At 48.2% G+C, this 27,303-nt stretch overlaps 2 protein-coding genes across 2 annotated transcripts in view; one reads left to right on the top strand and one right to left on the bottom strand.

Moving 5' to 3' along the window:
• Positions 1-367: 367 nt before the first annotated feature.
• Positions 368-6,159, bottom strand: cdk20 (cyclin dependent kinase 20). Its single transcript, XM_034002657.3, has 8 exons — positions 5,805-6,159; positions 5,543-5,656; positions 4,728-4,916; positions 4,202-4,323; positions 3,096-3,158; positions 2,180-2,303; positions 1,510-1,665; positions 368-568 (listed from the first exon to the last, which is right to left on the bottom strand). The coding sequence occupies exons 1-8, from the start codon at positions 5,877-5,879 to the stop codon at positions 377-379; spliced, it is 1,035 nt and encodes a 344-aa protein (XP_033858548.1). The 5' UTR covers positions 5,880-6,159; the 3' UTR covers positions 368-376.
• Positions 6,160-11,963: 5,804 nt separating this feature from the next.
• LOC117401604 (dynamin-1-like protein) overlaps positions 11,964-27,303 on the top strand; it is an 18,028-nt gene continuing 2,688 nt past the window's right edge. The window contains exons 1-15 of the mRNA XM_059017138.1: positions 11,964-12,172; positions 14,798-14,899; positions 15,227-15,368; positions 15,732-15,778; positions 15,888-15,959; positions 16,406-16,492; positions 17,007-17,169; positions 19,077-19,197; positions 19,799-20,137; positions 20,716-20,836; positions 21,005-21,157; positions 21,539-21,628; positions 21,860-21,955; positions 23,749-23,955; positions 24,331-24,440. Coding sequence (XP_058873121.1) covers positions 14,798-14,899; positions 15,227-15,368; positions 15,732-15,778; positions 15,888-15,959; positions 16,406-16,492; positions 17,007-17,169; positions 19,077-19,197; positions 19,799-20,137; positions 20,716-20,836; positions 21,005-21,157; positions 21,539-21,628; positions 21,860-21,955; positions 23,749-23,955; positions 24,331-24,440 — 1,850 coding nt within the window. The 5' untranslated portion in view covers positions 11,964-12,172. The remainder of the gene's footprint in view (positions 12,173-14,797; positions 14,900-15,226; positions 15,369-15,731; positions 15,779-15,887; positions 15,960-16,405; positions 16,493-17,006; positions 17,170-19,076; positions 19,198-19,798; positions 20,138-20,715; positions 20,837-21,004; positions 21,158-21,538; positions 21,629-21,859; positions 21,956-23,748; positions 23,956-24,330; positions 24,441-27,303) is intronic.

The raw sequence follows: 27,303 nt of genomic DNA, 5'->3' as shown, positions 1-27,303 counted from the left end.
ATTAATTAAAATTCTGGATTACTTAAATTCAGATACTCTCTCTCTCTTCCCCCTCCCTGTAGTAGAGATCCACAGACGGGAAAGAAACAGGTCAGCAAAACTGGCCCAGCACTTACAGCTGGAGAAAGAAGGGCCCAAGCTATGATCGCGTCCCTCAGTGTAGTTTTCCAAAGGCTGTCCACCTGCGTGTCACCTCAGTGCAGTGTCTATAGAGGGGGTAAGTGGGGTGAGGGGATGGAGGGGTGGCGTTTAGGGTTCATGGCGATTCACCCCCAATATCAGTGCTGTTTTCCTGCAGGCTGTCCTGTGGCAGTCGGGGGTGAAGGGAGGGTTGGGAGGATAAGGAGAGGGGAGGGGGAGGATTCTGGGGGGCGGTTCAGGACAAGACCCCACAGTGCGCAGCTATCAGTTCAGGCTCCACCAGGCTGTCCTCTAAGGGCTGGTCCACTGTGAACTCGTAGGGGTGCTGCAGCCTCTGTCGGGACCGCTTCCCCCCGCGCTGCAGAATGGGTAGCTCCGAGTGGTGTGCGGGCAGGGGCTCCGTGAAGAAATAGGGGTGCAGCAAGGCCTGGGGATTGAAAGGGGGGAGGGAGGGTTAAATATGAAGACCCCAATACCATAAACACTACCTCTGATTTGCGTGCCAGACCAGATTCAATTCAATTAAATTCAAATTGGCTTTATTGGCATGACAATAAAAATAATTGTGTTGCCAAAGCGCATTCATGGCATAACCGACTCAAATATACAGACAAAGAAAACATATATATATATTTTTTAATACTAAACAGTATCCCTCCTCCCTCTATATTAAACAGTACCTGCCTCCCTCCCTCTATAGTAAACAGAACCCCTCCCTTCCCCTCTATATTAAGCAGTACCCCCTTCCCCCCGCTATATTAAACAGTGCCCCCCTCCCTCCCTTCCTCCCTCCCTCTATATTAAACAGAATCCCTCCCTCTCTCTCTCTCTTTTCCCTCTCTAATGTGACGTGTTCACGGTTTGTCCCTCAGGCGATGACAGGTCTCCACGTATTGACCAGCCAGTCTGGCTGTGTGTTTGTCTTCCCCCAGCAGGATTGACAGCTTCTGGGTATCACACATTTTGGGGAATTCTGGGACTAAAATCGCAGAATTTTGGGAAGAAAATGTCCCTTACGTCTTTATTTTTGCTATATTTATTTTTCGCACAGGCTGTCAGATGCTGCTGTGCTGCGTATCTGACAGCCTGTGCGTCTCCATGTCTGGCTGGATGTCTCTATACATGTCTGTCTCACAGGGCGTGTTTCTCAGTATTTCTCTGGGAGTGTGTGCGTCTCTCTAAATGTGTGTGTATCCCTTCCTTCGGGATGAGGCGTTGTAAGTGACTCTGCAGCAGCAGTTGATGCACAGTTCACCCCCTCGCCTCTGCAAGTCGCTTTGGATAAAAGCATCTGCTAAATGACCAATTAATAAATAATAACTCAATGGGTTTTCAGTATATCAGTACATCTCAGTGTGTCTCTCTGACCTGCCTGGCTGTGCTCCTCTCCCTCGCTGGGTACACCAGGAATCTCTTGAGAAGATCCACAGCCTCCAAGGAGGCGTCGGGCACGATCTGCTCCAGCGGGATCGGTGGGTTCTCTTTGAAAGTGATTTTGTTGTAATCTGGCAGCTCAGTGATCTCCTGGGGTGGGGGTGGGGAGAGAGACAGGCAGGTTATCAGGGGGTGAGGATGACTGCTCCAAAACATCACTGACCCCCCCCACCCCCCCACCCCCCCACCCCCCCACCCCCCGCCGAAAACAGCACTTGATCTAAGGTTATTGTCTGGGTAACTTAGTCCTGCACACAAGTTTAACTGAACTTACACTAGGAGGATACACAATTGCATTTCTGTATCAGTGGGCTTGTGTCAGAGAGCGTGTGATACGTTTACATTACAGTCACCGTCAACTGTGTGTCTGTGTGTGTGTGTGTTTGTGTGTGTGTGTGTTAACCCACTCAAGGACAGAGGACTACCCACAACATATGTGTCTGTCAGTCTATCAGGTGAACACAGTAACTGACTTCATTTTGCACCAAAATTTGTATCCCTCTCCTAGCCTCCTACAGAAATGTCAGACTGCATTGGGCTCTAACCAGATATACTGAACGTGCCTGCACTGGTTATTTATGAAATGCGTTGAATGTTTTCTTACCGGCCAGATCTGCTCGTTGGGGGTCCCCAGCACTCTCAGCACGCAGCACAGCTGCTCAATGTCGTTCTCTCCGGGGAAGAGAGGAGAGTTATTGAGCAGCTCCCCAAAGATGCACCCCACCGCCCTGCAGAGAAACAAGAGGAGGCGAGTCAACGACCCCTCACAGCAAATCAGACCACATCACTCGGAAATGAAAGCTCACCGTTTCAGCTGGGAAAAAAAATAAATAAGGTATATAAATGATGGGCGTGGATGAAATGTTTTGGGTTTCTTTTTAATCAATCATCCATGACACGCTTGAGTGACTGTGACTGAAGCAGATGCACTTAATCACCTGATTAGCGAGACAGCTGATTGGACGCTGGGTGTGGAGCGATTTCAGCTGTTGAATTGCAAGCTTTGAATAAAAGCAATAGAAAAAAAAACAATCTGCCACGTCTGTCGAGAGAGCAGCGCCTTCGTGCGATCTGCATGTTGGAGGCTGGACTAGGGCAGCGTGCTGCGGCTCGCCGTCTTGGGAGCTCACAGCCAGCGATTTCAAACCTGGCGAGACGGTATAACCAGACACGCTCTGTCAATGACAGCGCCACCAACTGGGGAGACCAAGGAACACCTGCCCGAGATCCACAGATCATTCTGCAGCATCTTCGTGATGTCAGTTGTTAATCAGCACAATACAAAAGTCACTGTACCTGCTCTGAAACAGAGTTTGTCATTTTTCGATCACATCTAGTGAATTTTATCCCAGTATAAGTGATCAGTTTCTTTTGATGCTCAGATATAAGTGATCAGTTTCTTTTGATGCTCAGATATAAGTGATCAGTTTCTTTTGATGCTCAGATATAAGTGATACGGTTCTTTTGATGCTCAGGTATAAGTGATACGTTTCTTTTGATGAGTCTGGCAGCTCCCTTACCAGAGGTCAACTCCTTCGTCATATTTACGAGCGCCGTAGAGGAGTTCAGGGGCCCGGTACCATCTGTAGAGGGGAAGACAACAAATCCCAAAATCCATTCGAAATAATAAACAAATAAACAAATCTTACTTCTCTATCAACCCTTGTAAAGTGACTAGGGCTTGCCATGGTAAATTTGAAATTTGTAAAGTCTTTCTCTCCTATGCTTTTCTAACATGGTTTTTCAGTCCGCGTCGCCTGACTGACTGCTGCTTAAACGGGATGCAACTGGGAGACGGTTCTTCCCAATGCTATTTATGTCGTTTAATTGGGACGTGACTTTGTTTAATTGGGATACAGTATTTTCAAATGATGAACAGAGATACCTTTTCAGAGCGAGACAGGCTGCCATGTTAATGTGCTTTATCAGACCTCTCTGTGCTTTACAATGCTTCCCTATGCTTTACCAGACCTCTCTGTGCTTTACAATGCTTCCCTATGCTTTACCACACCTCTCTGTGCTTTACAATGCTTCCCTATGCTTTACCACACCTCTCTGTGCTTTACAATGCTTCCCTATGCTTTACCAGACCTCTCTGTGCTTTACAATGCTTCCCTATGCTTTACCACACCTCTCTGTGCTTTACAATGCTTCCCTATGCTTTACCACACCTCTCTGTGCTTTACAATGCTTCCCTATGCTTTACCAGACCTCTCTGTGCTTTACAATGCTTCCCTATGCTTTACCAGACCTCTCTGTGCTTTACAATGCTTCCCTATTCTTTACCACACCTCTCTGTGCTTTACAATGCTTCCCTATGCTTTACCAGACCTCTCTGTGCTTTACAATGCTTCCCTATGCTTTACCAGACCTCTCTGTGCTTTACAATGCTTCCCTATGCTTTACCAGACCTCTCTGTGCTTTACAATGCTTCCCTATGCTTTACCAGACCTCTCTGTGCTTTACAATGCTTCCTTATGCTTTACCACACATCTCTGTGCTTAACAATGCTTCCCTCCTTTACCAGACCCCTCTGTGCTTTACAATGCTTCCCATTTGCTTTACAAGACCTCTTTGTGCTTTACAATGGGACACTTTTACAAGGAGCATACCCCCCCCCCCTTACCTTGTGGCCACTTGGTGGCTGTAGAGGCGCCCCCCCTCGTTTGAATAGACTCGGGCCAGCCCGAAATCAGCGATCTTTAAGTGACCGGTGGAGCTGATCAGCAGGTTAGCAGGCTTCAAGTCCTGTGAGAAGAAACAGCAACCGCATCACATAAATAAATACTATAAAAAAAAAATTAAAAAATGAAACGATCAGTTACCAGACCTGGGGTTAATTATAAATACCAAGGAACTTGGTATGACACAATCTCAATTAAATCAGGGATGGGAATAAGACTCCCGTTGCAAAGCTGTGTGATCCGTTCCAGGTTTTACTAGGAGTTCAATAAGACACACCCGAGCTTGTTAGCTAGACACCGTGGCTAATCGAGCTCCTCGCAAAACCTAGGACGGATCAAACTGCTATGCAACAGGAGTCTTATTCCCATCCCTGTTGGTGAACCATTCTGTAAAATTGATCTCCCTAAATACGGTATTTGGAATAAGAAATGGGACGCTCCCCTCCGAGGACCCCCGACCCATCTTACTCTGTGCATGATAGAGTTCTCGTGGCAGAAGGCCACGCCCTTCAGCAGCATCATCATGTACCCTTTGACCTGGGACTCTGTGAGCGGCCGGTCCGAGTTGCGGATGACCTCCGAGAGGTCGGACAGCATGAACTCGAAAACGAGGACGAAGCCAGCGCCGTGCGGAAACACGTTCTTCAGCTTCACCACCTGCGGGGAAAACAAGAGAAACCAAAACAGCTCGTCTCTCCTCCCTTATAGAAGCTGGCCACACTGAATTTGTGCAGTTCATTTCTCCTACTCTGTCACTGAATGTATTAAATGTTAGTGTTTCTATTAAAGACAAAGACCTCTATTATTATTTATTTCTTAGCAGACGCCCTTATCCAGAGCGACTTACAATTGTTACAAGATATCACATTATTTTTACATACAATTACCCATTTATACAGTTGGGTTTTTACTGGAGCAATCTAGGTAAAGTACCTTGCTCAAGGGTACAGCAGCAGTGTCCCCCACTGGGGATTGAACCCACGACCCTCCGGTCAAGAGTCCAGAGCCCTAACCACTACTGCCCATAAATGTTTGTGTTTCTATTAAAGAGAAAGACCTCTAGTGAATAGTTTGTCACTTTTAAGAATTTAAGTTGATTCAGCACTAGTGGGTGTTCATTAGTTGTATGTTCTGCCAGTGGTGTGGTCCTAAATATGAAGATACCAGAACGCCACCAAAATACAGATTGTCTTAATCAATTATAACAAATTCACACTGTATTTGTATGCTGTAGCAACCAATATCACAGGCCAATGCAATCATCGCATTTCAACAAGACCCACGTATGGATTGTCCTCGATCTCTTGCAGGGCTTTGATCTCTCGCAGTGCCTGGTTTGGGATCCCATCTTCCAGCTTCCTCAGAGCTACTTTCTTCAGGGCGACCGTTTCTCCCGTCTGAAACAGAGAAAGAAAGAACATTTTCAATATTGTGTACGCAGGGTTAAGTTTAAATACCGCAACGTTTTAAAATAGTTTAAATGCCGCGCAGAGTTTTCTAGTCGTGTTCAGTCTTTAAACTGAATAAAAATAACATGAGACGCACCTCAATGTGTTTGGCTTTAAACACTATACCATGGGCCCCTTCCCCAATCCTGCCCAGAATGCTGTACTGATCCATCGGTGAGAGCGTCTAGGAAACTCCGTGGATCGGTTGGGGGGTGTTAGGCCTCGCCGGTTGTTTTCCACAAAAACAAAAATAAAAAAAACGAGAAGCAAAATTAAACGTGTTATAAAAATAAAACTACGACTCGATACCTCTGTTTAGGAGCTTGCTGTTAATTCCTACAACGAAATAGTTTAATATACGTTGCGATGCGTTAGAGGGAATTCAGCCGCAGAAAGAGTGAAGCGGTTTCCATAGCAACTCCGACAACTGTCACTCCCACAAGAGGGCGCTAAAGTCAACAGTTAGACCACTATGTGCAAATTATTATTATTATTATTATTATTATTATTATTATTATTTATTTCTTAGCAGACGTCCTTATCCAGGGCGACTTACAATTGTTAGCAGATATCACATTATTTTTACATACAATTCCCCATTTATACAGTTGGGTTTTTACTGGAGCAATCTAGGTAAAGTACCTTGCTCAAGGGTACAGCAGCAGTGTCCCCCCCCACCTGGGATTGAACCCACGACCCTCCGGTCAAGAGTCCAGAGCCCTACCCACTACTCCACACTGCTGCCCGTCAAAATTACAGTCTAATTTTCAAAATAAACATATTAGGTGCGTTCAGAGTCTTAGTAAATAGGCGGTAATTTTGCTAATGCCTATGCAATTCATTTGAATTATCTTTACTATGCTTATGTATGTATTTATTATGTACACGTTGTGTTAGTGATGCACATGTTGGAGAGAGAGAGAGAGAGAGAGAGAGAGAGACCTGGCTGCCCAGAGAAGGTCGGCTCTGTGGTCACTGCGAGACAGGAGAGGTGGAAACTGAGATGCACTTTCTCCTACACTGTATAAAATACAGCCATATCAGAGAGTCATTCTTCATTAAAATACAACAAAAACATCCTGTTTCTAGACAAATGGCAGACTCAGAGAAACTTGCTGTCCTCCTAGGGGAAGGACACACAGCTCCACTGGCTGCCAAATATGTAGCCACCTGCCACAACCTGAGGGGCACGCAGTGACACGGCACAATTTAATAGTTTCAATATCATTATTTCAATATTTATTTCAATTTCTGTATTATTATTATTATTATTATTTATCTTCTATTTTATTTATTATTTTGTTACCATGGTTCCTTGTTTGTATATATATGCATCTGTTCGTAATATGTATGCAATTGCTTTGGCAACACTGTGGAAAATAAGTCATGCCAATAAAGCACTTTGAATTGAAATTGAGAGAGAGAGAGAGAGAGAGAGAGAGAGAGAGAGAGAGAGAGAGAGAGAGAGAGAGAGAGAGAGAGAGAGAATGTGTTGATGTACAGTTGCCATAAATTGAAGTGACTAAACTGTTAATCTTTTTGGAAGCTGATGGTACTTCATTATGTAGAATAAATATTAACAGAAACGGGACTGTTGGCTCTCTTGTCCTATTTTATTATTATTATTATTATTATTATTATTATTTATTTCTTAGCAGACGCCCTTATCCAGGGCGACTTACAATCGCAAGCAAATACATTCAAGTGTTACAATATAAGTCATACAATAAGAACAAGAAATACAATAATTCTCAAGTGTGACAAACCACAATTCAATAATACAGCAGATAATAGTGAAAGTTACATCAGGATATGATTAAGTAGTGATAGTTACATCAGGATATGATTAAGTACAAAATACTACAGATTAAACACTTGGGAGATTACAATATTCTGAGGTACAGGATTAAATGCAGTAAAATAGGGGGCAGATAAGAGCAAAATAAAGCATATTTAAATGAAGGGTGATAGTGTCCCAGGATACAACAGAGGAGTTCTACAGGTGCTGTTTGAAGAGGTGAGTCTTAAGGAGGCGCCGGAATGTGGTCAGGGACTGGGCAGTCCTGACATCTGTAGGAAGGTCGTTCCACCACTGCGGAGCAAGGGTGGAGAAGGAGCGGGCTCGGGAGGCAGGGGAGCGTAGCGGAGGTAGAGCCAGTCTTCTAGTGCAGGCGGAGCGGAGAGGTCGAGTGGGGGTGTAGGGAGAGATGAGGGTCTGGAGGTAGCTGGGTGCAGTCTGATCAAGGCATCTGTAGGCTAGTACAAGAGTCTTGAACTGGATGCGAGCGGTGATCGGGAGCCAGTGGAGCGAGCGGAGTAGTGGAGTAGCGTGGGCGAAGCGAGGCAGAGAGAACACCAGGCGAGCAGCAGAGTTCTGGATGAGCTGGAGCGGACGGGTGGCGGACGCAGGGAGGCCAGCCAGGAGGGAGTTGCAGTAGTCTAGGCGGGAGAGTACCAGGGCCTGGACCAGGAGCTGGGTAGCATAGTTGGTGAGGAAGGGTCGGATTCTTCGGATGTTGCTCAGGAAGAATCTGCAAGTGCGTGCCAGAGTGGAGATGTGCTGGGAATAAGAGAGGCAGGGGTCCAGGGTGACTCCAAGGTTTTTAGCTGAGGAAGAGGGAGAGAGTGTGGTAGATTCCAGAGGAACAGAGATAGAGAGATCAGAGGAGGGGGAGGAGGAGGGAAAGAAAAGGAGGTCAGATTTAGAGAGGTTGAGTTTGAGGTGATGCGAGTGCATCCAGGAGGAAATAGCAGACAGACAGGTAGAGATACGGGAGGAGATGGTGGAGTCAGAGGTGGGGAAGGAGGAAAATCTGAGCATCATCAGCATAGAAATGGTATGAGAAACCATAGGATGCGATGAGGGGGCCCAGGGAGCGGGTGTAGAGAGAGAACAGGAGAGGACCCAAGACTGACCCTTGGGGGACTCCAGTCAAGAGAGGGTGAGGTGTGGAGGTTGCTCCACGCCAGGTTACCTGGTAAGTGCGGTTGGAGAGGTAGGAGGAGAACCAGGCCAGAGCAGTGCCAGAGATCCCCAGGTCAGCAAGAGATGATAGTAGAATAGAGTGATCAACAGTGTCAAAGGCAGCAGAGAGGTCGAGGAGAATTAGGACAGAGGAGAGAGAGGCAGCTCGGGCACACTTAAGTGAGTTGGTGACAGAGAGAAGGGCGGTTTCAGTGGAGTGAGCAGAGCGGAAGCCAGATTGGAGAGGGTCAAGCAGAGAGTGGTTGGACAGGAAAGCAGAGAGCTGGCGGTGTACAGTCCGCTCGAGGGTTTTGGAGAGGAAGGGTAGGAGGGAGACAGGACGGTAGCTCTGGAGGGAGGTGGGGTCGAGGGTAGGTTTTTTGAGGAGGGGAGTGATAGAGGCTTTTTTGAAGGCAGAGGGGAAGATGCCAGAAAGTAGAGAGGTGTTGAGGAGGGAGGAGATGAAGGGGAGTAGAGCAGGAGCAGCAGCTTGAAAGAGGTGAGTGGGGAGGGGGTCCAAGGCACACGTGGTGGGTTTGTGACCCTGGAGCAGGGAGGAGAGGTCAGAGTCTGAGAGGGGCAAGAAGGTGGAGAGGGAGGGCGAGTTAGTAGGGGATGTAGTGGGTGTAGGGGTTGGAGCAGGAGGGGGTGCGGGGGAGGGAGAGGTGTTAAAGAGTTTGCGGATATCTGAGATTTTAGAAGAGAAGAAGGAGGCAAAGTCGTCAGGGGAGATAGAGGAGGGAGGAGGAGGGGGGGGAGGGTTTAGGAGGGAGGAGAAGGTAGAGAATAGTTTACGTGGGTTGTTAGTGGAGGCTTGGATTACAGATTGGAAATAAGCACATTTAGCAGAGGAGAGAGTAGAGGAGAAGGAGGAGAGAAGAGTGCGGTAAAGGTCTAGGGCAGCAGGGAGTTTGGTTCTCTTCCATTTCTTTTCAGCAGATCGCAGTGTGATTCTTGCCGAGCGGAGCACAGAGGAGAGCCAGGGATGGGGAGGGGAGGGGCGAGCGGGTCGGGAGGTGAGGGGACAGAGGGAGTCGAGGGAGGAGGTGAGTGAGGAGAAGAGGGTGGAGGTAGCAGAGTCTACGGAGAGTTGTGAAAAGGAGTCGATAGGAGGGAGGTGAGAGAGAGCAGTGGAGGCAAGGACAGAGGGGGAGAGAGAGCGGAGGTTACGGCGAGAGGTGACAGTGGGGGTAGGAGGAGCAGGGAGAGGGGGGAGAGACAGAGAAAAAGAGATGAAATAGTGATCAGAGAGGTCCAGGGGGGTGACAGAGAGGTTGGAGGGGCAGCAGGCCCTGGAGAAGGTGAGGTCCAGTTGACGGCCAGCTTTGTGGGTAGGAGGGGACGGAGAGAGACAGAAGTCGAAGGAGTGAAGGAGAGGGAGGAATCCAGCAGAGTGGCTGGGGTTGGAGAGATGGATGTTGAAGTCACCCAACAGGACAGTCGGGGTAGACAGAGAGGGGAGGGAGGAGAGTAGATAGTCGAGTTCATCCAGAAAGTGAGTGAGAGGCCCAGGGGGGCGGTACAAAACAATGAGCAGGAGTTGACAGGGAGAGGTTAGTTGGACTGCATGAAATTCAAAGGTAGTGACAGAGAGGGAGGTGAGATCAGAGGGGACAGAAAAGAGTAAGGAGGGAGAGAGGAGAAGACCTGTCCCACCTCCCCGTCCGGTGAGACGCGGGGTATGGGACAGGACGTAGAGAGAGGACAGGGCAGCAGGAGTAACAGTGTTATCAGGGGACAGCCAGGTTTCAGTGAGAGCAAGGAAATCGAGCGAGAGGTGGGAGGCAAAGGCAGAGATGAAATCAGCTTTGTTAGCAGAAGAGTGACAGTTCCAGAGTGCACCAGAGAGTGTGCGGGAGGGGGGGAGAGGCAGAGAAATGAGGTTAGAGGGGTTGGAGGAGCAACAGCGGAGGGAGGGCAGAGGACGAGGACGGGAGGACAGAACAGGGATGCGAGAGACAGTCATAGCAGGACAAGCAAGACAAAAGGCACAGTAGGAGCAGTGGGGTGGAGGATACAGACCTGACTAGTAGATGGCTTCTTCCAGAGCGCTGTTAGGTTCGGATCTAGTCGAACAGCGTCTCAGCGCAGGCCTCCCCTCGCTGGACTCCCACAGCTAGACTCCCGGCTCTTTTGTTGAGGCTCTTCTGTTGGCTGGCGCTTCGTGCTGGCGCTAAAATAAGCTGCTTGAATAAATGTTGTTACCCCTGCTTGGCAAAAGAACCAACTAAACTGTGTGGAAACCAATCAAATAGCAAAATCAACTGCTAATCAATTTAGCCACTCACCTGGTACTAATCACACACAAACTCAGCCAATTCAAACACCACCTTACAATGTATTTTGTCTATAGCCTGATGTCCTTTACATGTTATAGAGAGTGGTACTGCAGCCCTACTAGAAAACTAATGATAACAACAACAGGAGGAGGAGGCCATTCAGCCCATCTTGCTCGTTTGGTTGTTAGTAGCTTATTGATCCCAGAATCTCATCAAGCAGCTTCTTGAAGGATCCCAGGGTGTCGGCTTCAACAACATTACTGGGGAGTTGGTTCCAGACCCTCCCAATTCTCTGTGTAAAAAAGCGCCTCCTATTTTCTGTTCTGAATGCCCCTTTATCTAATCTCCATTTGTGACCCCTGGTCCTTGTTTCTTTTTTCAGGTCAAAAAAGTCCCCTGGGTCGACATTGTCAATACCTTTTAGGATTTTGAATGCTTGAATCAGATCGCAGCGTAGTCTTCTTTGTTCAAGACTGAATAGATTCAATTCTTTTAGCCTGTCTGAATACGACATGCCTTTTAAACCCGGGATAATTCTGGTCGCTCTTCTTTGCACTCTTTCTAGAGCAGCAATATCCTTTTTGTAACGAGGTGACCAGAACTGAACACAATATTCTAGGTGAGGTCTTACTAATGCATTGTAGAGTTTTAACATTACTTCCCTTGATTTAAATTCAACACTTTTCACAATATATCCGAGCATCCTGTTGGCCTTACAGCTTCCCCACATTGACTTGTGGTTGTTTTTTTGGTTTTTTTTGACCAATCAGATCCAACGCCGCTATCGGGGTGGGCGTTCCACAACCTGTCAGAATGCGGCCAATCCGGTTTTTCAAACACGTCTTGCAGCCAATCAACGATTCAAAGAACGCTTCCCAAAGTGAAACATTTTCGGTTCACCCAATCGGTCAGCCCGATGAGTGAAGCATCCAATCACGCACAGAGAAGGCGGTTTTTTTTCAAAGACTGTCACGGATAGCAGCCAATAAGCTCGCAGGGATGCAAATAGACCCTTTCTTCGCGAGAAGGAGAAGTATTCGTGCATTATTCTCAGCGGGTCTTGGAAATACAAAATATATTTAAATGTCCGAGGATTATCATTTGGAATAAATCCCTTAAGCAATTCCATGGTCGTTCGCTAAAAACCCCGTTAATACGACAAACAAAGAACTTAGCTTCTGAAGAGAGAACGCAGTTTTTAGCAGGAAAGAGGGAAGTACGGTAAATAAAATTATTTGCACTCATTATGCTATTAAAAAAATAAATAAATAAATCCATAAACTACAGAAAATGTTGGCAATCATAAAAAAATAATAATAATAATAATAATGCATTTGGTATTTTAGAATTATAATTGCAAAGGAATTAAGCATGGTTGAATTGATCTGTGATCTTAAATCTGTACGTGTGTTTTTTCGCTTAGTACACTTTAATATCTTTACCGTGTAAGTGCAGCTTTCGGTTTCATTGTCGGGGTGTGGAAATGGTTGCATATTGTAGCAGCGCTTTGTATTACAGCACAGGATCGCTGTGTGGGATGTCTTGCAGGGAGGTTTTTTTTCGCTCTGCAGCCCCGGGGGTATTCACAGTGGTATTATATAATGCGCACAGTCGGTATGTTGTTGTGCATTGTGTTGTTTTATTCTACGCTGTAGTGCTATTACTGGTGCTTCACATCGGTCCTGAACAATAAAATACAAACAATGTGTGTGTCTGTGTCAGTCAGTGTGTGTGTCAGTGTGTGAGTCTGTGTCAGTGTGTGTGTGTGCCTGTCTCAGAGTCTGTGTCAGTGTGTTTTAGTGTGTGTGTCTGTCAATGTGTGAGTCTGTATCTGTGTGAGTCTGTGTCAGTCAGTGTGTGTGTCTGTCAGTGTGTGTGTCTGTCAGTGTGTGTGTCTGTCAGTGTGTGTGTGTGTGTCTGTCAGTGTGTGTGTGTGTGTCTGTCAGTGTGTGTGTCTGTCAGTGTGTGTGTGTGTGTCTGTCAGTGTGTGTCTGTGTGTGATTCTGTGTCAGTGTGTGTGAGTCTGTCAGTGTGAGTCTGTATCTGTGTGAGTCTGTGTCAGTCAGTGTGTGTGTCTGTCAGTGTGTGTGTCTGTCAGTGTGTGTCTGTCAGTGTGTGAGTCTGTCAGTCAGTGTGTGTGTGTGTGTGTCAGTGTGTGTCTGTGTCAGTGTGTGTGAGTCTGTCTCAGTGTGTGTGTGTGTGTGTGTCTGTCAGTGTGTGAGTCTGTCAGTGTGCGTGACTCTGTATCAGTGTGCGTGACTCTGTATCAGTGTGTGTGACTCTGTGTCAGTGTGTGACTCTGTGTCAGTGTGTGACTCTGTCACTGTGTGACTCTGTCAGTGTGTGACTCTGTGTCAGTGTGTGTGACTGTGTCAGTGTGTGACTCTGTGTCAGTGTGTGACTCTGTCACTGTGTGACTCTGTGTCAGTGTGTGACTCTGTGTCAGTGTGTGTGACTCTGTCAGTGTGTGACTCTGTGTCAGTGTGTGTGACTCTGTCAGTGTGTGTGACTCTGTGTCAGTGTGTGTGACTCTGTCAGTGTGTGACTCTGTGTGTGTGTGACTCTGTCAGTGTGTGACTCTGTGTCAGTGTGTGACTCTGTCACTGTGTGACTCTGTCAGTGTGTGACTCTGTGTCAGTGTGTGTGACTGTGTCAGTGTGTGACTCTGTGTCAGTGTGTGACTCTGTCACTGTGTGACTCTGTGTCAGTGTGTGACTCTCTGTCAGTGTGTGACTCTGTCAGTGTGTGACTCTGTGTGTGTGTGACTCTGTGTCAGTATGTGACTGTGTCAGTGTTTGTGACTCTGTGTCACTGTGTGACTCTGTCAGTGTGTGACTCTGTGTCAGTGTTTGTGACTCTGTCAGTGTGTGTGACTGTCAGTGTGTGACTGTGTCAGTGTGTGTGACTCTGTGTCAGTGTGTGACTCTGTGTCAGTGTGTGACTCTGTCAGTGTTTGTGACTCTCAGTGTGTGTGACTCTGTCAGTGTGTGACTGTGTCAGTGTGTGTGACTCTGTGTCAGTGTGTGACTCTGTGTCAGTGTTTGTGACTCTGTCAGTGTGTGTGACTCTGTCAGTGTGTGACTGTGTCAGTGTGTGTGACTCTGTGTCAGTGTGTGACTGTGTCAGTGTGTGTGACTCTGTGTCAGTGTGTGACTCTGTGTCAGTGTTTGTGACTCTGTCAGTGTGTGTGACTCTGTCAGTGTGTGACTGTGTCAGTGTGTGTGACTCTGTCAGTGTGTGACTCTGTGTCAGTGTTTGTGACTTTGTATCAGTGTGTGACTCTGTGTCAGTGTGTGACTGTGTCAGTGTTTGTGACTCTGTCAGTGTGTGTGACTCTGTCAGTGTGTGACTCTGTGTCAGTGTGTGACTGTGTCAGTGTTTGTGACTCTGTCAGTGTGTGTGACTCTGTCAGTGTGTGACTGTGTCAGTGTGTGTGACTTTGTATCAGTGTGTGACTCTGTGTCAGTGTTTGTGACTCTGTCAGTGTGTGTGACTCTGTCATTGTTTGACTCTCAGTGTTTGTGACTGTGTCAGTGTGTGACTCTGTCAGTGTTTGTGACTCTATGTCAGTGTGTGACTCTGTGTCAGTGTGTGTGACTGTGTCAGTGTTTGTGACTGTGTCAGTGTGTGTGACTTTGTATCAGTGTGTGACTCTGTGTCAGTGTGTGTGACTCTGTGTCAGTGTGTGTGACTCTGTGTCAGTGTGTGACTCTGTGTCAGTGTTCGTGACTCTGTGTCAGTGTGTGACTCTGTGTCAGTGTGTGTGACTCTGTGTGACTCTGTGTATACCGCAGGTCCACTCTCTGTTGTAAAGCTCTGTGCTCCTGTGTGTTCTCCCCTGTGCAGATGGAGGCTCTCATACCAGTCATTAACAAGCTGCAGCAGGTCTTCGTGACGGTGGGGGCGGAGCTCATCCAGCTGCCTCAGATTGTGGTTGTGGGGTCTCAGGTGAGTCGTCTGATCCTGTGAGACTTGCTGAGATATTCTGAGATGCACGGAGAGCTACGCACAACAGCTTTCAAGCCCTAACAAACCTCTCCTTGTTTGAGCAAGATCCTGATAGAAACAGGACGTTTTCAATTGAAATCTTCAGTGAAACACTGTGCACCTCATGTGTTTATTTTCATTCAGTGTTCAAGAGACCTCTACAGCTTTAATTGCAGTGACGGCAAAAAGACTCCTATTGCACAGCAGTTTCACCCATTCCAGTTAGTTTTGTGAGTGCGTGTGTTTGTACAGCGCTGTGTGATTGACACTCTGCTCCTCCAATCACAGAGCAGTGGGAAGAGCTCGGTGCTGGAGAGCCTGGTGGGGCAGGACTTCCTGCCACGCGGTTCCGGGGTCGTGACGCGGCGACCGTTGGTTTTGCAGCTTGTCAATGTTCCACCGGCCGCGGAGAGGAGTCGGGGTGAGAACGGTGAGAACTCACTCGTCTCACACCCCTCTCCCCTCTCTCTCTCTCTCTCTCCCTCCCCCTCTCATCTCTCCCCTAACTCTCATCGCTCACTTGTCTCACACCTCTCTCCCTACCTCTCATCTCTCCCCTCTCTCTCGCTCTCTCTCTCTATCTCATCGCTCACCTCTCTCACACCCCTGTCCCCTCTCTCTCCCTCTCATCTCCCCTTTCTCTCTCTCATCGCTCACCTCTCTCTCATCCCTCTGAACAATACAGCTCCCCTCCCTCCCTACCCACTGCCCCTCAGGCAGTGGCACACTGACACACACTATCCCTGTCATCACTCGCCTCTCTCACCTCTCTCTCCCCCCTCTCTCCTCTTAGGTATCGAAGCAGAAGAATGGGGCACATTCCTACACATTAAGAACAAGGTACTGTGACTCCACAGTGGTGCCAAGTACAGGCTTTGTTTATTAATTTGATTGTTTTATTGATTGGTTGATTGATTGGTCGATTTTGTGATTTTTTTTTCCCTCTCAGATCTTCACGGAGTTCGATGAGATTCGACAGGAGATCGAAAGCGAGACGGAACGCTGCACCGGAGCCAACAAGGTGAGCGGAGCAATGCATCATGGGAGTCACGTCAAGGGGTTAGACTGTCTGTGCAATGTTTGACAGTTCCTGAAACGCTGGTCTGCTTGACTCGGTCTCTTCTAGTTTCAATAACACTGATGAAGGCACTAGAGCCCAAACGCTGGTCTGCTTGACTCAGTCTCTTCTAGTTTCAATAACACTGATGAAGGCACTGGAGCCCAAACGCTGGTCTGCTTGACTCGGTCTCTTCTAGTTTCAGTAACACTGATGAAGGCACTAGAGCCCAAACGCTGGTCTGCTTGACTCGGTCTCTTCTAGTTTCAATAACACTGATGAAGGCACTGGAGCCCAAACGCTGGTCTGCTTGACTCAGTCTCTTCTAGTTTCAATAACACTGATGAAGGCGCTGGAGCCCAAACGCTGGTGTGCTTGACTCTTCCCTGGGTTCCTCTCTCCTCTCTCAGGGTATCAGCGCAGAGCCGATCCACCTCAAGATCTTCTCTCCTCAAGTTCTCAACCTCACCCTGGTGGACCTGCCCGGGATCACCAAGGTAACGAAGCAGTCCCTGCAGGTCACTGGGAATCCCAGCTCCGATGGTGCAGTTGCCCTCGTACCCTGCAGAGTGCTGGGTCATGTTGGAGCTGGGATTGTGAGTGAAGCGACTGGTGATCACGTGGATTCGAACCCTGTGTGTGTGTGTGTGAGTGTGGGTGTGTGAGTGTCTGTGTCCGGGTGTGCTATTGATAATGGTATTGATGTTGATAATGGTATTGATAATGGTATTGATAATAATGATGGTATTGATATTGATAGTGGTATTGATAATGGTATCGATAATGATGATGGTATTGATATTGATAATGGTATTGAGAATGATAATGGTATTGATAGTGGTATTGATAATGAAAATGGTATTGACAGCGGTATTGATAATGATATTGATAATGGTATTGATAGTGGTAATGATAGTGGTATTGATAATGGTATTGATATTGATAATGATATTGATAATGATATTGACAGTGATAGCGCTTGGTACAGTATAGTCTCTCTGTGTCTCCCAGGTTCCAGTGGGAGATCAGCCCGAGGATATCGAGTCTCAGGTCAGGGAGATGATTTTCTCCTACGCCTCGAACCCCAACTCCCTCATCCTCGCCATCACGGCAGCGAACACCGACCTGGCAACGTCCGAAGCTCTCAAACTGGCACGGGACGTGGACCCCGACGGTAACACGCTAGGAACACGCTTCAGCACGCTAGGACGTTACACAACGCTTTGTACTTTTCCCATGTAGTATTATTATTATTATTATTATTATTATTATTATTATTATTATTATTATTATTATTATTATTTATTTCTTAGCAGACGCCCTTATCCAGGGCGACTTACAATCGTAAGCAAATACATTTCAAGTGTTACAATACAAGTAATACAATAAGAGCAAGAAATACAATAACTTTTGTTCAAGCAAAGTACAAGTGTGACAAACCACAATTCAATAATACAGCAGATAATAGTGATAGTTACATCAGGATGTGATTAAATACAAAGTACTACAGGTTAAGCACTTGGCAGATTACAGTATTCTGAAGTACAGGATTAAATGCAGTAAAATAGGGGGCAGATAAGAGCAAAATAAAGCACATTTACATGAAGGGTGATAGTGTCCCAGGATACAAACAGAGGAGTTCTACAGGTGCTGTTTGAAGAGGTGAGTCTTAAGGAGGCGCCGGAATGTGGTCAGGGACTGGGCAGTCCTGACATCTGTAGGAAGGTCATTCCACCACTGCGGAGCAAGGGTGGAGAAGGAGCGGGTTCTGGAGGCAGGGGAGCGTAGCGGAGGTAGAGCTAGTCTTCTAGTGCAGGCGGAGCGGAGAGGTCGAGTGGGGGGTGTAGGGAGAGATGAGGGTCTGGAGGTAGCTGGGTGCAGTCTGATCAAGGCATCTGTAGGCTAGTACAAGAGTCTTGAACTGGATGCGAGCGGTGATCGGGAGCCAGTGGAGCGAGCGGGGTAGTGGAGTAGCGTGGGCGAAGCGAGGCAGAGAGAACACCAGGCGGGCAGCAGAGTTCTGGATGAGCTGGAGCGGACGGGTGGCGGACGCAGGGAGGCCAGCCAGGAGGGAGTTGCAGTAGTCTAGGCGGGAGAGTAGTGTGGAGTAGTGGTTAGGGCTCTGGGCTCTTGACCGGAGGGTTGTGGGTTCAATCCCCAGTGGGGGACACTGCTGTTGTACCCTTGAGCAAGGTACTTTACCTAGATTGCTCCAGTAAAAACCCAACTGTATAAATGGGTAATTGTATGTAAAAATAATGTGATATCTATATAATGTGAAATAATGTATAATGTGATATCTTGTAACAATTGTAAGTCGCCCTGGATAAGGACGTCTGCTAAGAAATAAATAATAATAATAATAATAATGAGAGTACCAGGGCCTGGACCAGGAGCTGGGTACTTAACGGGAGAAAAACTGACCATTGAAAACATTTCGAAACACAAAATACCGTACTGCTATTGTTATGTCTCCCGGTAGACTTTTGCAATGTAATTCTTTGATTGCATGACTAGATTATGTTTAAATAGTTTATTTTTATATTTTGTATTATGTTTCAATCCTAGGTGATGCAAAAATTTTGGCCACAGCTTTATCATAACATGCTGTAACAGCAGTTGTAACTCATTCTGTAACATAGGATCCAACATGCTATGTGCATGCTCTAACACATTATCTACATGATCTGCACACGTGTTACCATATGAATATAATGTGGGTCTTTTATTTAACATCATGTAATCAAAGAAACTACAAAATGACATCGCCAAAAGTCTACCGGAAGCCATAATAGTAGTACAGTAGTATTTCATGTTTAGATTCTGTAATGTCACATTTTTGAAGTGTTTCATTTAGTATCTAGAAAACTCAACAGCGGTGTGCAATTCAACATGTTAACGAAACATCATTCAGCAGCTTTCATTCCACTTTATGAAGCGAAATCAGGGTTAGCAGATTTTTGTAACTCTTTGTCGTCTAACCTGTCTGTCTGTCCCCCCCCCCCCCCGTCCTTCATGTCTCCCTCTGTCTCCATGTCTGTCCCTATGTGTGTGTCCCTGTCTCTCTGTTTGTCCCCGCAGGACGCCGCACTCTGGCTGTGGTCACTAAGCTGGACCTGATGGACGCTGGGACAGACGCGCTGGACGTGCTGCTGGGACGAGTCATTCCGGTCAAACTGGGCATCATCGGGGTCATCAACAGGTCAGCTGGGGTCACCAGCTCAATCACACTGATGAAGGCACTAGAGCCCAAACGCTGGTCTGCTTGACTCGGTCTCTTCTAGTTTCAATAACACTGATGAAGGCACTGGATCCCAAACGCTGGTCTGCTTGACTCGGTCTCTTCTAGTTTCAATAACGCTGATGAAGGCACTGGAGCCCAAACGCTGGTCTGCTTGACTCGGTCTCTTCTAGTTTCAATAACACTGATGAAGGCACTAGAGCCCAAACGCTGGTCTGCTTGACTCGGTCTCTTCTAGTTTCAATAACACTGATGAAGGCACTAGAGCCCAAACGCTGGTCTGCTTGACTCAGTCTCTTCTAGTTTCAATAACACTGATGAAGGCACTAGAGCCCAAACGCTGGTCTGCTTGACTCGGTCTCTTCTAGTTTCAATAACACTGATGAAGGCACTGGAGCCCAAACACTGGTCTGCTTGACTCGGTCTCTTCTAGTTTCAATAACACTGATGAAGGCACTGGAGCCCAAACGCTGGTCTGCTTGACTCGGTCTAGCCTCAGTAACCCTGCTGATTCATTAGCTGACCCCCCCCCCCCCCCCTCTCTCTCTCTCTCTCTCTGTAGGAGCCAGCACGACATCAACACGGGGAAGTCGGTCTCGGAGAGCCTCCAGGACGAGCAGGCCTTCCTGCAGCGGCATTACCCAACCCTGGCGAGCCGCTGCGGGACCCGGCAGCTCTCTCGCACCCTGAACCGGCTGCTGATGCACCACATCCGGGACTGCCTGCCGGAGGTGAGGACGCGGGTGAGCGTGCTGAGCACGCAGTACCAGAGCCTCCTGCAGAGCCACGGGGAACCACTGAGCGACCCCAACACCACGCTGCTGCAGATCATCACCCAGTTCAGCAGAGAGTACTGCAGCACCATCGAGGGGACAGCCAGGGACATAGAGACATCGGAGCTGTGAGTGTGTGTGTGTGTCTCTGTGTGTGAGTCGGTCTGTCTGGCTGTGTCTCTCTGTCTCTGCATGTGAGTCGGTCTGTCTGTCTGTGTCTCTCTGTCTCTGTATGTGAGTCGGTCTGTCTGTCTGTGTCTCTCTGTCTGTGTGTGAGTCTGTCTATCTGTCTGTGTCTCTCTGTCTATGTGTGTGAGTCTGTCTATCTGTCTGTCTGTGTCTCTCTGTCTCTGTATGTGAGTCGGTCTGTCTGTCTGTGTCTCTCTGTCTCTGTGTGTGAGTCGGTCTGTCTGTCTGTGTCTCTGTCTCTGTGTGTGAGTCGGTCTCTCTGTCTGTGTCTCTCTGTCTCTGTGTGTGAGTCGGTCTGTCTGTCTGTGTCTCTCTGTCTCTGTGTGTGAGTCGGTCTGTGTTGGCAGCACTGTCTAGTGGACTGTCAGGCCGTCTTGAATCTTCAAGTCTGAGTGTTGCTCCGCCCCTCCCCCTCTCTCTCTCCCTCTCCCCCCCCTCTCCCCTTCCCCCCTCTCTCTCCCCCTCCCCCTCTCTCCCCCTCCCTCTCTCTCTCTCTCCCCCTCCCCCTCTCTCTCAGGTGCGGGGGGGCTCGGATCTGCTTCATCTTCCACGAGACGTTCGGCCGCACGCTGGAGAGCATCGACCCGCTGACTGGCCTGAGTGGCCTGGACGTGTTGACCGCCATCCGCAACGCCACGGTAACCGCACCCTGCACCCTGCACCCTGCACCCTTCCCTCTCCTCCCCTGCACCCTTCCCTCCCCCTCCCCTACAGGTTTCCTTGTTGCGTAGTGTATAGTAATCTCTCCTCTTTAATATGGACTATCTCTCACTGTCCCCTTCTCTCCCCCCCCCCCCCTCTCTCAGGGCCCCCGTCCAGCCCTCTTTGTCCCCGAGGTTTGCTTTGAGTTGCTGGTGAAGAGGCAGATCAAGCGCCTGGAGGAGCCGAGCCTGCGCTGTGTGGAGCTCGTTCACGAGGAGCTGCAGAGAATCACACATCACTGCTGTGCAAACACACAGGTACAACACAGCTAGCACTGCAAACACACAGGTACAACACAGCTAGCACTGCAAACACACAGGTACAACACAGCTAGCACTGCAAACACACAGGTACAACACAGCTAGCACTGCAAACACACAGGTACAACACAGCTAGCACTGAAAACACACAGGTACAACACAGCTAGCACTGCAAACACACAGGTACAACACAGCTAGCACTGCAAACACACAGGTACAACACAGCTAGCACTGCAAACACACAGGTACAACACAGCTAGCACTGCAAACACACAGGTACAACACAGCTGCTGTACACATCCTCTCTCTCACTCTCTTTCCCTCCCTCTCTCTTTCCTTCTCTCTCTCTCTCGTCTTCGTTCCTCTCATTTTCATCAGGAGCTCCAGCGCTTCCCGAAGCTTCACGACTCGATTGTTGAGGTGGTGACCGGGCTGTTGCGGAAGAGGCTGCCGATCACAAATGAAATGGTAAAGCTGCGCAGAGTATCTGATTCTGGGATTATAGGGGGGTGTCAGTCTGTCCGTACCTCCGTCCCCCTGTGCAGAGTGTCACCCTTACATTTCTGCATGTACTGTCCACTGCGTGTCTACGGATTTGAAAGGAACCCAGTGTTTTGCTGTCGATGTTTGGTTGTAACAGAGGGGTCTGATCGATGACTGATTGCTTTTCCTTGTTTCTCTTTGGGGGCGGGGGGGCAGGTTCACAATCTGGTATCGATTGAGCTGGCCTACATCAACACCAAGCACCCCGACTTCACCGACGCTGCGCTGGTCTCGGCTTCCGTCAGCGATCAGGTAGGAACTGTACCCCAAAACTGAACCGCTGGACTCTACCCCAAAACTGACCCCCTGGACTCTACCCCAAAACTGAACCGCTGGACTCTACCCCAAAACTGACCCGCTGGACTCTACCCCAAAACTGAACCGCTGGACTCTACCCCAAAACTGACCCCCTGGACTGTACCCCAAAACTGAACCTCTGGACTCTACCCCAAAACTGAACCTCTGGACTCTACCCCAAAACTGACCCGCTGGACTCTACCCCAAAACTGAACCGCTGGACTCTACCCCAAAACTGACCCCCAGGACTCTACTCCAAAACTGAACCCCTGGACTGTACCCCAAAACTGACCCCCTGGACTCTACCCCAAAACTGACCCCCTGGACTCTACCCCAAAACTGAACCTCTGGACTCTACCCCAAAACTGACCCGCTGGACTCTACCCCAAAACTGAACCGCTGGACTCTACCCCAAAACTGACCCCCAGGACTCTACTCCAAAACTGAACCCCTGGACTGTACCCCAAAACTGACCCCCTGGACTCTACCCCAAAACTGACCCCCTGGACTCTACCCCAAAACTGACCCCCTGGACTGTACACCAAAACTGACCCCCTGGACTCTACCCCAAAACTGAACCGCTGGACTCTACCCCAAAACTGACCCCCAGGACTCTACCCCAAAGCTGACCCCCTGGACTGTACCCCAAAACTGACCCCCTGGACTCTACCCCAAAACTGACCCCCTGGACTCTACCCCAAAACTGACCCCCTGGACTGTACACCAAAACTGACCCCCTGGACTCTACCCCAAAACTGACCCCCTGGACTGTACACCAAAACTGACCCCCTGGACTCTACCCCAAAACTGAACCGCTGGACTCTACCCCAAAACTGACCCCCAGGACTCTACCCCAAAGCTGACCCCCTGGACTGTACCCCAAAACTGACCCCCTGGACTGTACACCAAAACTGACCCCCTGGACTCTACCCCAAAACTGAACCGCTGGACTCTACCCCAAAACTGACCCCCAGGACTCTACCCCAAAACTGACCCCCTGGACTGTACACCAAAACTGACCCCCTGGACTCTACCCCAAAACTGAACCGCTGGACTCTACCCCAAAACTGACCCCCAGGACTCTACCCCAAAGCTGACCCCCTGGACTGTACCCCAAAACTGACCCCCTGGACTGTACACCAAAACTGACCCCCTGGACTCTACCCCAAAACTGAACCGCTGGACTCTACCCCAAAACTGACCCCCAGGACTCTACCCCAAAACTGACCCCCTGGACTGTACACCAAAACTGACCCCCTGGACTCTACCCCAAAACTGAACCGCTGGACTCTACCCCAAAACTGACCCCCAGGACTCTACCCCAAAGCTGACCCCCTGGACTGTACCCCAAAACTGACCCCCTGGACTGTACACCAAAACTGACCCCCTGGACTCTACCCCAAAACTGAACCGCTGGACTCTACCCCAAAACTGACCCCCAGGACTCTACCCCAAAACTGACCCCCTGGACTGTACACCAAAACTGACCCCCTGGACTCTACCCCAAAACTGAACCGCTGGACTCTACCCCAAAACTGACCCCCAGGACTCTACCCCAAAGCTGACCCCCTGGACTGTACCCCAAAACTGACCCCCTGGACTGTACACCAAAACTGACCCCCTGGACTCTACCCCAAAACTGAACCGCTGGACTCTACCCCAAAACTGACCCCCAGGACTCTACCCCAAAACTGACCCCCTGGACTCTACCCCAAAACTGACCCCCTGGACTCTGTTCTCGCTGGCAGGTGGAGGCGGTTCAGGAGGGGGGGCGCCGCTGGAAGAACGAGGAGAGAACCAACGAGGAGAAAATGAAGGGAGCGAGTGAAGAGAGGATGAGAGGGGCGAGCGAGGAGAGGATGAGGGGAAGGAGGGAAGAGAGGACGAGAGAAACCCCACAGAACTCAGCTTTCAACAGTCCATCCAGAGGACGTGCTGTGAACCTACTGGACATGGTGAGAGAGAGAGAGAGAGAGAGAGAGAGAGAGAGAGAGAGAGAGAGAGAGAGAGAGAGAGAGAGAGAGAGAGAGAGAGGAGAGGAGAGATACACACACACAGAGAGAGAGAGAGAGAGAGAGAGAGAGAGAGGAGAGAGAGAGAGAGAGAGAGAGAGAGGAGAGATGAGATACACACACACAGAGAGAGAGAGAGAGAGAGAGAGAGAGAGAGAGTCAGACACACACACACACACACACACTCTGACACTGAGTCACACACACACTGACACTGAGTCACACACACACTGACACTGAGTCACACACGCACGTTGTCGAGTATAAAGCAGTTGTGTCTGCACTGGGACGCTGTCCCGCCTCCTCTCTCCTCTCCAGCCCGTCTCGGTGTCTCGCAAGCTAATCCCACGAGAGCAGCGAGACTGTGAGGTCATCCAACGACTCATCAACTCCTACTTCCTGATCGTGCGCGAGAGCATCCAGGACAGGTAGGGGGCGTGGCTATTATTAATATTGTTCTTAATATTATTATTATTTATTGTTACTATTATTATTTATTGTTATATTATTATTACTGCACTGAGATAGTGTGGTGTGGTCCCTGTGTCTCTCTCTCTCAATTCAATTCAAATTGGCTTTATTGGCATGACAATAAAAATAATTGTGTTGCCAAAGCACATACATGGCATAACCAACTCAAATATACAGACAAAGAATTTTTCTTAATACTAACAGTATCCCTCCTCCCTCTATATTAATACAGTAAACAGAATCCCTCCCTTCCCCTCTATATCAAACAGTACCCCCTTCCCCCCTCTATATTAAACAGAATCCCCCTCCCTCCCTCTATTAAACAGAATCCCCCCTCCCTCAATTAAACAATACCCCCTCCCTCCCTCCCTCCCTCTTTCTATATTAAACAGAATCCCTCCCTCCCTCCCTCTCTCTTTTCCCTCTCTAGTGTGACGTGTTCACGGTCTGTCCCTCAGGCTATGACAGGTCTCCACGTATTGACCAGCCAGTCTGGCTGTGTGTTTGTCTTCCCCCAGCAGGATTGACAGCTTCTGGGTATCACACATTTTTGGGAATTCTGGGACTAAATCACAGAATTTGGGGAAGAAAATGTCCCTTATGTTTTTATATTTTTCACAGTGTGTCAGGAAGTGAATCTCTGTCTCGACCTCTCCTGTCTCACAGTGACCACAGTGCCTGTTCTCCCTGGCCAGCCAGGTTTGCCTCTGTCGGCCTTTTTCAATGGCCAGGTTGTGGTCACTGAGCCGGTATTTGGTCAGGATCTGCCTCTGCTTTGTGTTTCTGACAGTTACCAGGTATTCTGCCAGGGTGTAATTTCTATTTAGGGTCCGATAGCACTCTAGTTTGTTTTGTGTTTTAGTGTTTGTATCCCAATGGTCCAGATAGGAGTGTTTCAGGTGTTTTATAATTTGGTTTACACTAATTGGAATTGTTTTTGCAGTGCTGTCCTGAAGCTGACTGATGTCAGTGTTGCTCAGCTCAGTGAGCTTCAGGACCAGCTGGCTGAGGGGACTCTTTTCTGGGCTGAGCTCTTGGTATTGCAGGGCTTTATGATGGAGTGAGTTTGGATCACTAGTTTTTAGATGAATCCAGTATTTTAATGCTCTTTTTTGGATGTTAATAATCAATGGATAAAGGCCTAATTCAGCCCTGCATGCATTGTTTGGTGTTTTTCTTTGTAATCTCATGATGTTTTTACAGAACTCTGCATGCAGGGTTTCTGTGGGGTGTTTGTCCCATTTTGTGTAGTCCTGGTTGGTGATTGGACCCCACACTTCACTGCCATAGAGAGCAATTGGCTGAATTACACTTTCAAAAATTTTGAGCCAAATTTTGACGGGGGGATTTATATTGTAGAGCCTCCTCTTTATGGCATAAAAAGCCCTGCGTGCTTTCTCCTTTAGTGCATTCACTGCCAGGTTAAAGCTCCCTGACGCACTGATGGTCAGACCCAGGTATGTGTAGCTGCTGGTGTGCTCTAGGGTGGTGTTACCTAGAGTGAAGTGGTACTTATTTCCCTGAGATCTGGCTTTCTTCTGGAATATCATGACTCTGGTCTTGTTCATGTTTACTGCCAGGGCCCAGGTCTGACAGTACTGCTCTAGCAGTGCCAGGCTCCGCTGCAGCCCCTGCTCTGTGGGTGACAGCAGGACCAGGTCATCTGCATAGAGCAGAAACTTGACTTCAGTGTCATGTAGAGTGAGGCCAGGGGCTGCAGACTGCTCCAACACTGTGGCCAGCTCATTGATATAGATGTTGAACAGTGTTGGGCTCAGACTGCAGCCCTGTCTCACCCCACGCCCTTGTGTGAAGAATTCTGTTCTTTTGTTGCCAATTTTCACACCACACTTATTTTCTGAGTACATCGATTTTATGATGTCATAGACTTTACCCCCTACACCACTTTGAAGAAGTTTAAGAAATAGTCCTTTATGCCAAATTGAATCAAATGCCTTTTTAAAGTCTATAAAGCAAGCGAATATTTTTCCTTTATTAGTTTGATGGACGTGTTTATTGATTAGGGTGTGTAGGGTGTAAACATGATCAGAAGTGCGGTGTTTTGGTAGAAATCCAATCTGACTCTTACTCAGGACACTGTGTTCGGTAAGGAAGGCCAGTATCCGGGCGTTAATGATACTGCAGAACACCTTCCCCAGATTACTGCTCACACAGATGCCCCGGTAGTTATTGGGGTCGAATTTGTCTCCACTTTTATATATGGGTGTTATAAGCCCTTGGTTCCAGGTCTCAGGGAAATACCCAGCTCTCAGTACAAGATTGAGGAGTTTGAGCAGGGCCTCCTGCAGCTTGGGGCTGCTGTGTTTGAGCATCTCAGCGTTGATGCTGTCAGGTCCACTTGCTTTTTTTGATTTGAGGGCCTTGAGTTTATCACTCAGCTCCTCCACCGTGATTGGGGTGTCGAGGGGGTTCTGATTGTCCTTAATACAGGATTCTAAATTTTTTAGTTTTTCACAAATGGCATTTTGAGTTTTTTGTTCTTTGTTTTGTATTTCTTTGTAAAGGTTTTCAAAATGTTTTTTCCAAATGTTTCCATTTTGGATGGCCAATTCTTCTTTTTTTGTTGAATTTAGGTTGTTCCAGGTTTCCCAAAAATGATTTTGGTTTATTGACTCCTCAATTTCGCTGAGTTGTTTATTAATATGGTCTTGTTTTTTATTTCTTAGGGTGTGTTTGTATTGTTTCAGTGCCTCACAGTATCTGAGACGTAAATCTGGGCTGTCTGGATCTTTATGTTTTTGATTGGATAGCTGTCTTAGTTTTTCCCTTCTAGTTTTACATTCTTCATCAAACCACTTT

This window comes from Acipenser ruthenus, chromosome 55 (assembly GCF_902713425.1).
Source record: "Acipenser ruthenus chromosome 55, fAciRut3.2 maternal haplotype, whole genome shotgun sequence".
Lineage (NCBI taxonomy): Eukaryota > Metazoa > Chordata > Actinopteri > Acipenseriformes > Acipenseridae > Acipenser > Acipenser ruthenus.
The sequence above is the reverse complement of the archived record's forward strand: the minus strand, read 5'-3'. Positions and strand labels throughout refer to the sequence as shown.

Coding starts and splice junctions, on each gene's coding strand:
- cdk20 (XM_034002657.3), bottom strand. CDS start 5,879: ATGGATCAGTACAGCATTCTGGGCAGGATTGGGGAAGGGGCCCATGGT. Junction 4,917..5,542: donor AGATCGAGGACAATCCATAC/GTGGGTCTTGTT, acceptor TTTTCCCCGCAG/GTGGTGAAGCTGAAGAACGT. Junction 1,666..2,179: donor CCAACGAGCAGATCTGGCCG/GTAAGAAAACAT, acceptor CCCCCACCCCAG/GAGATCACTGAGCTGCCAGA.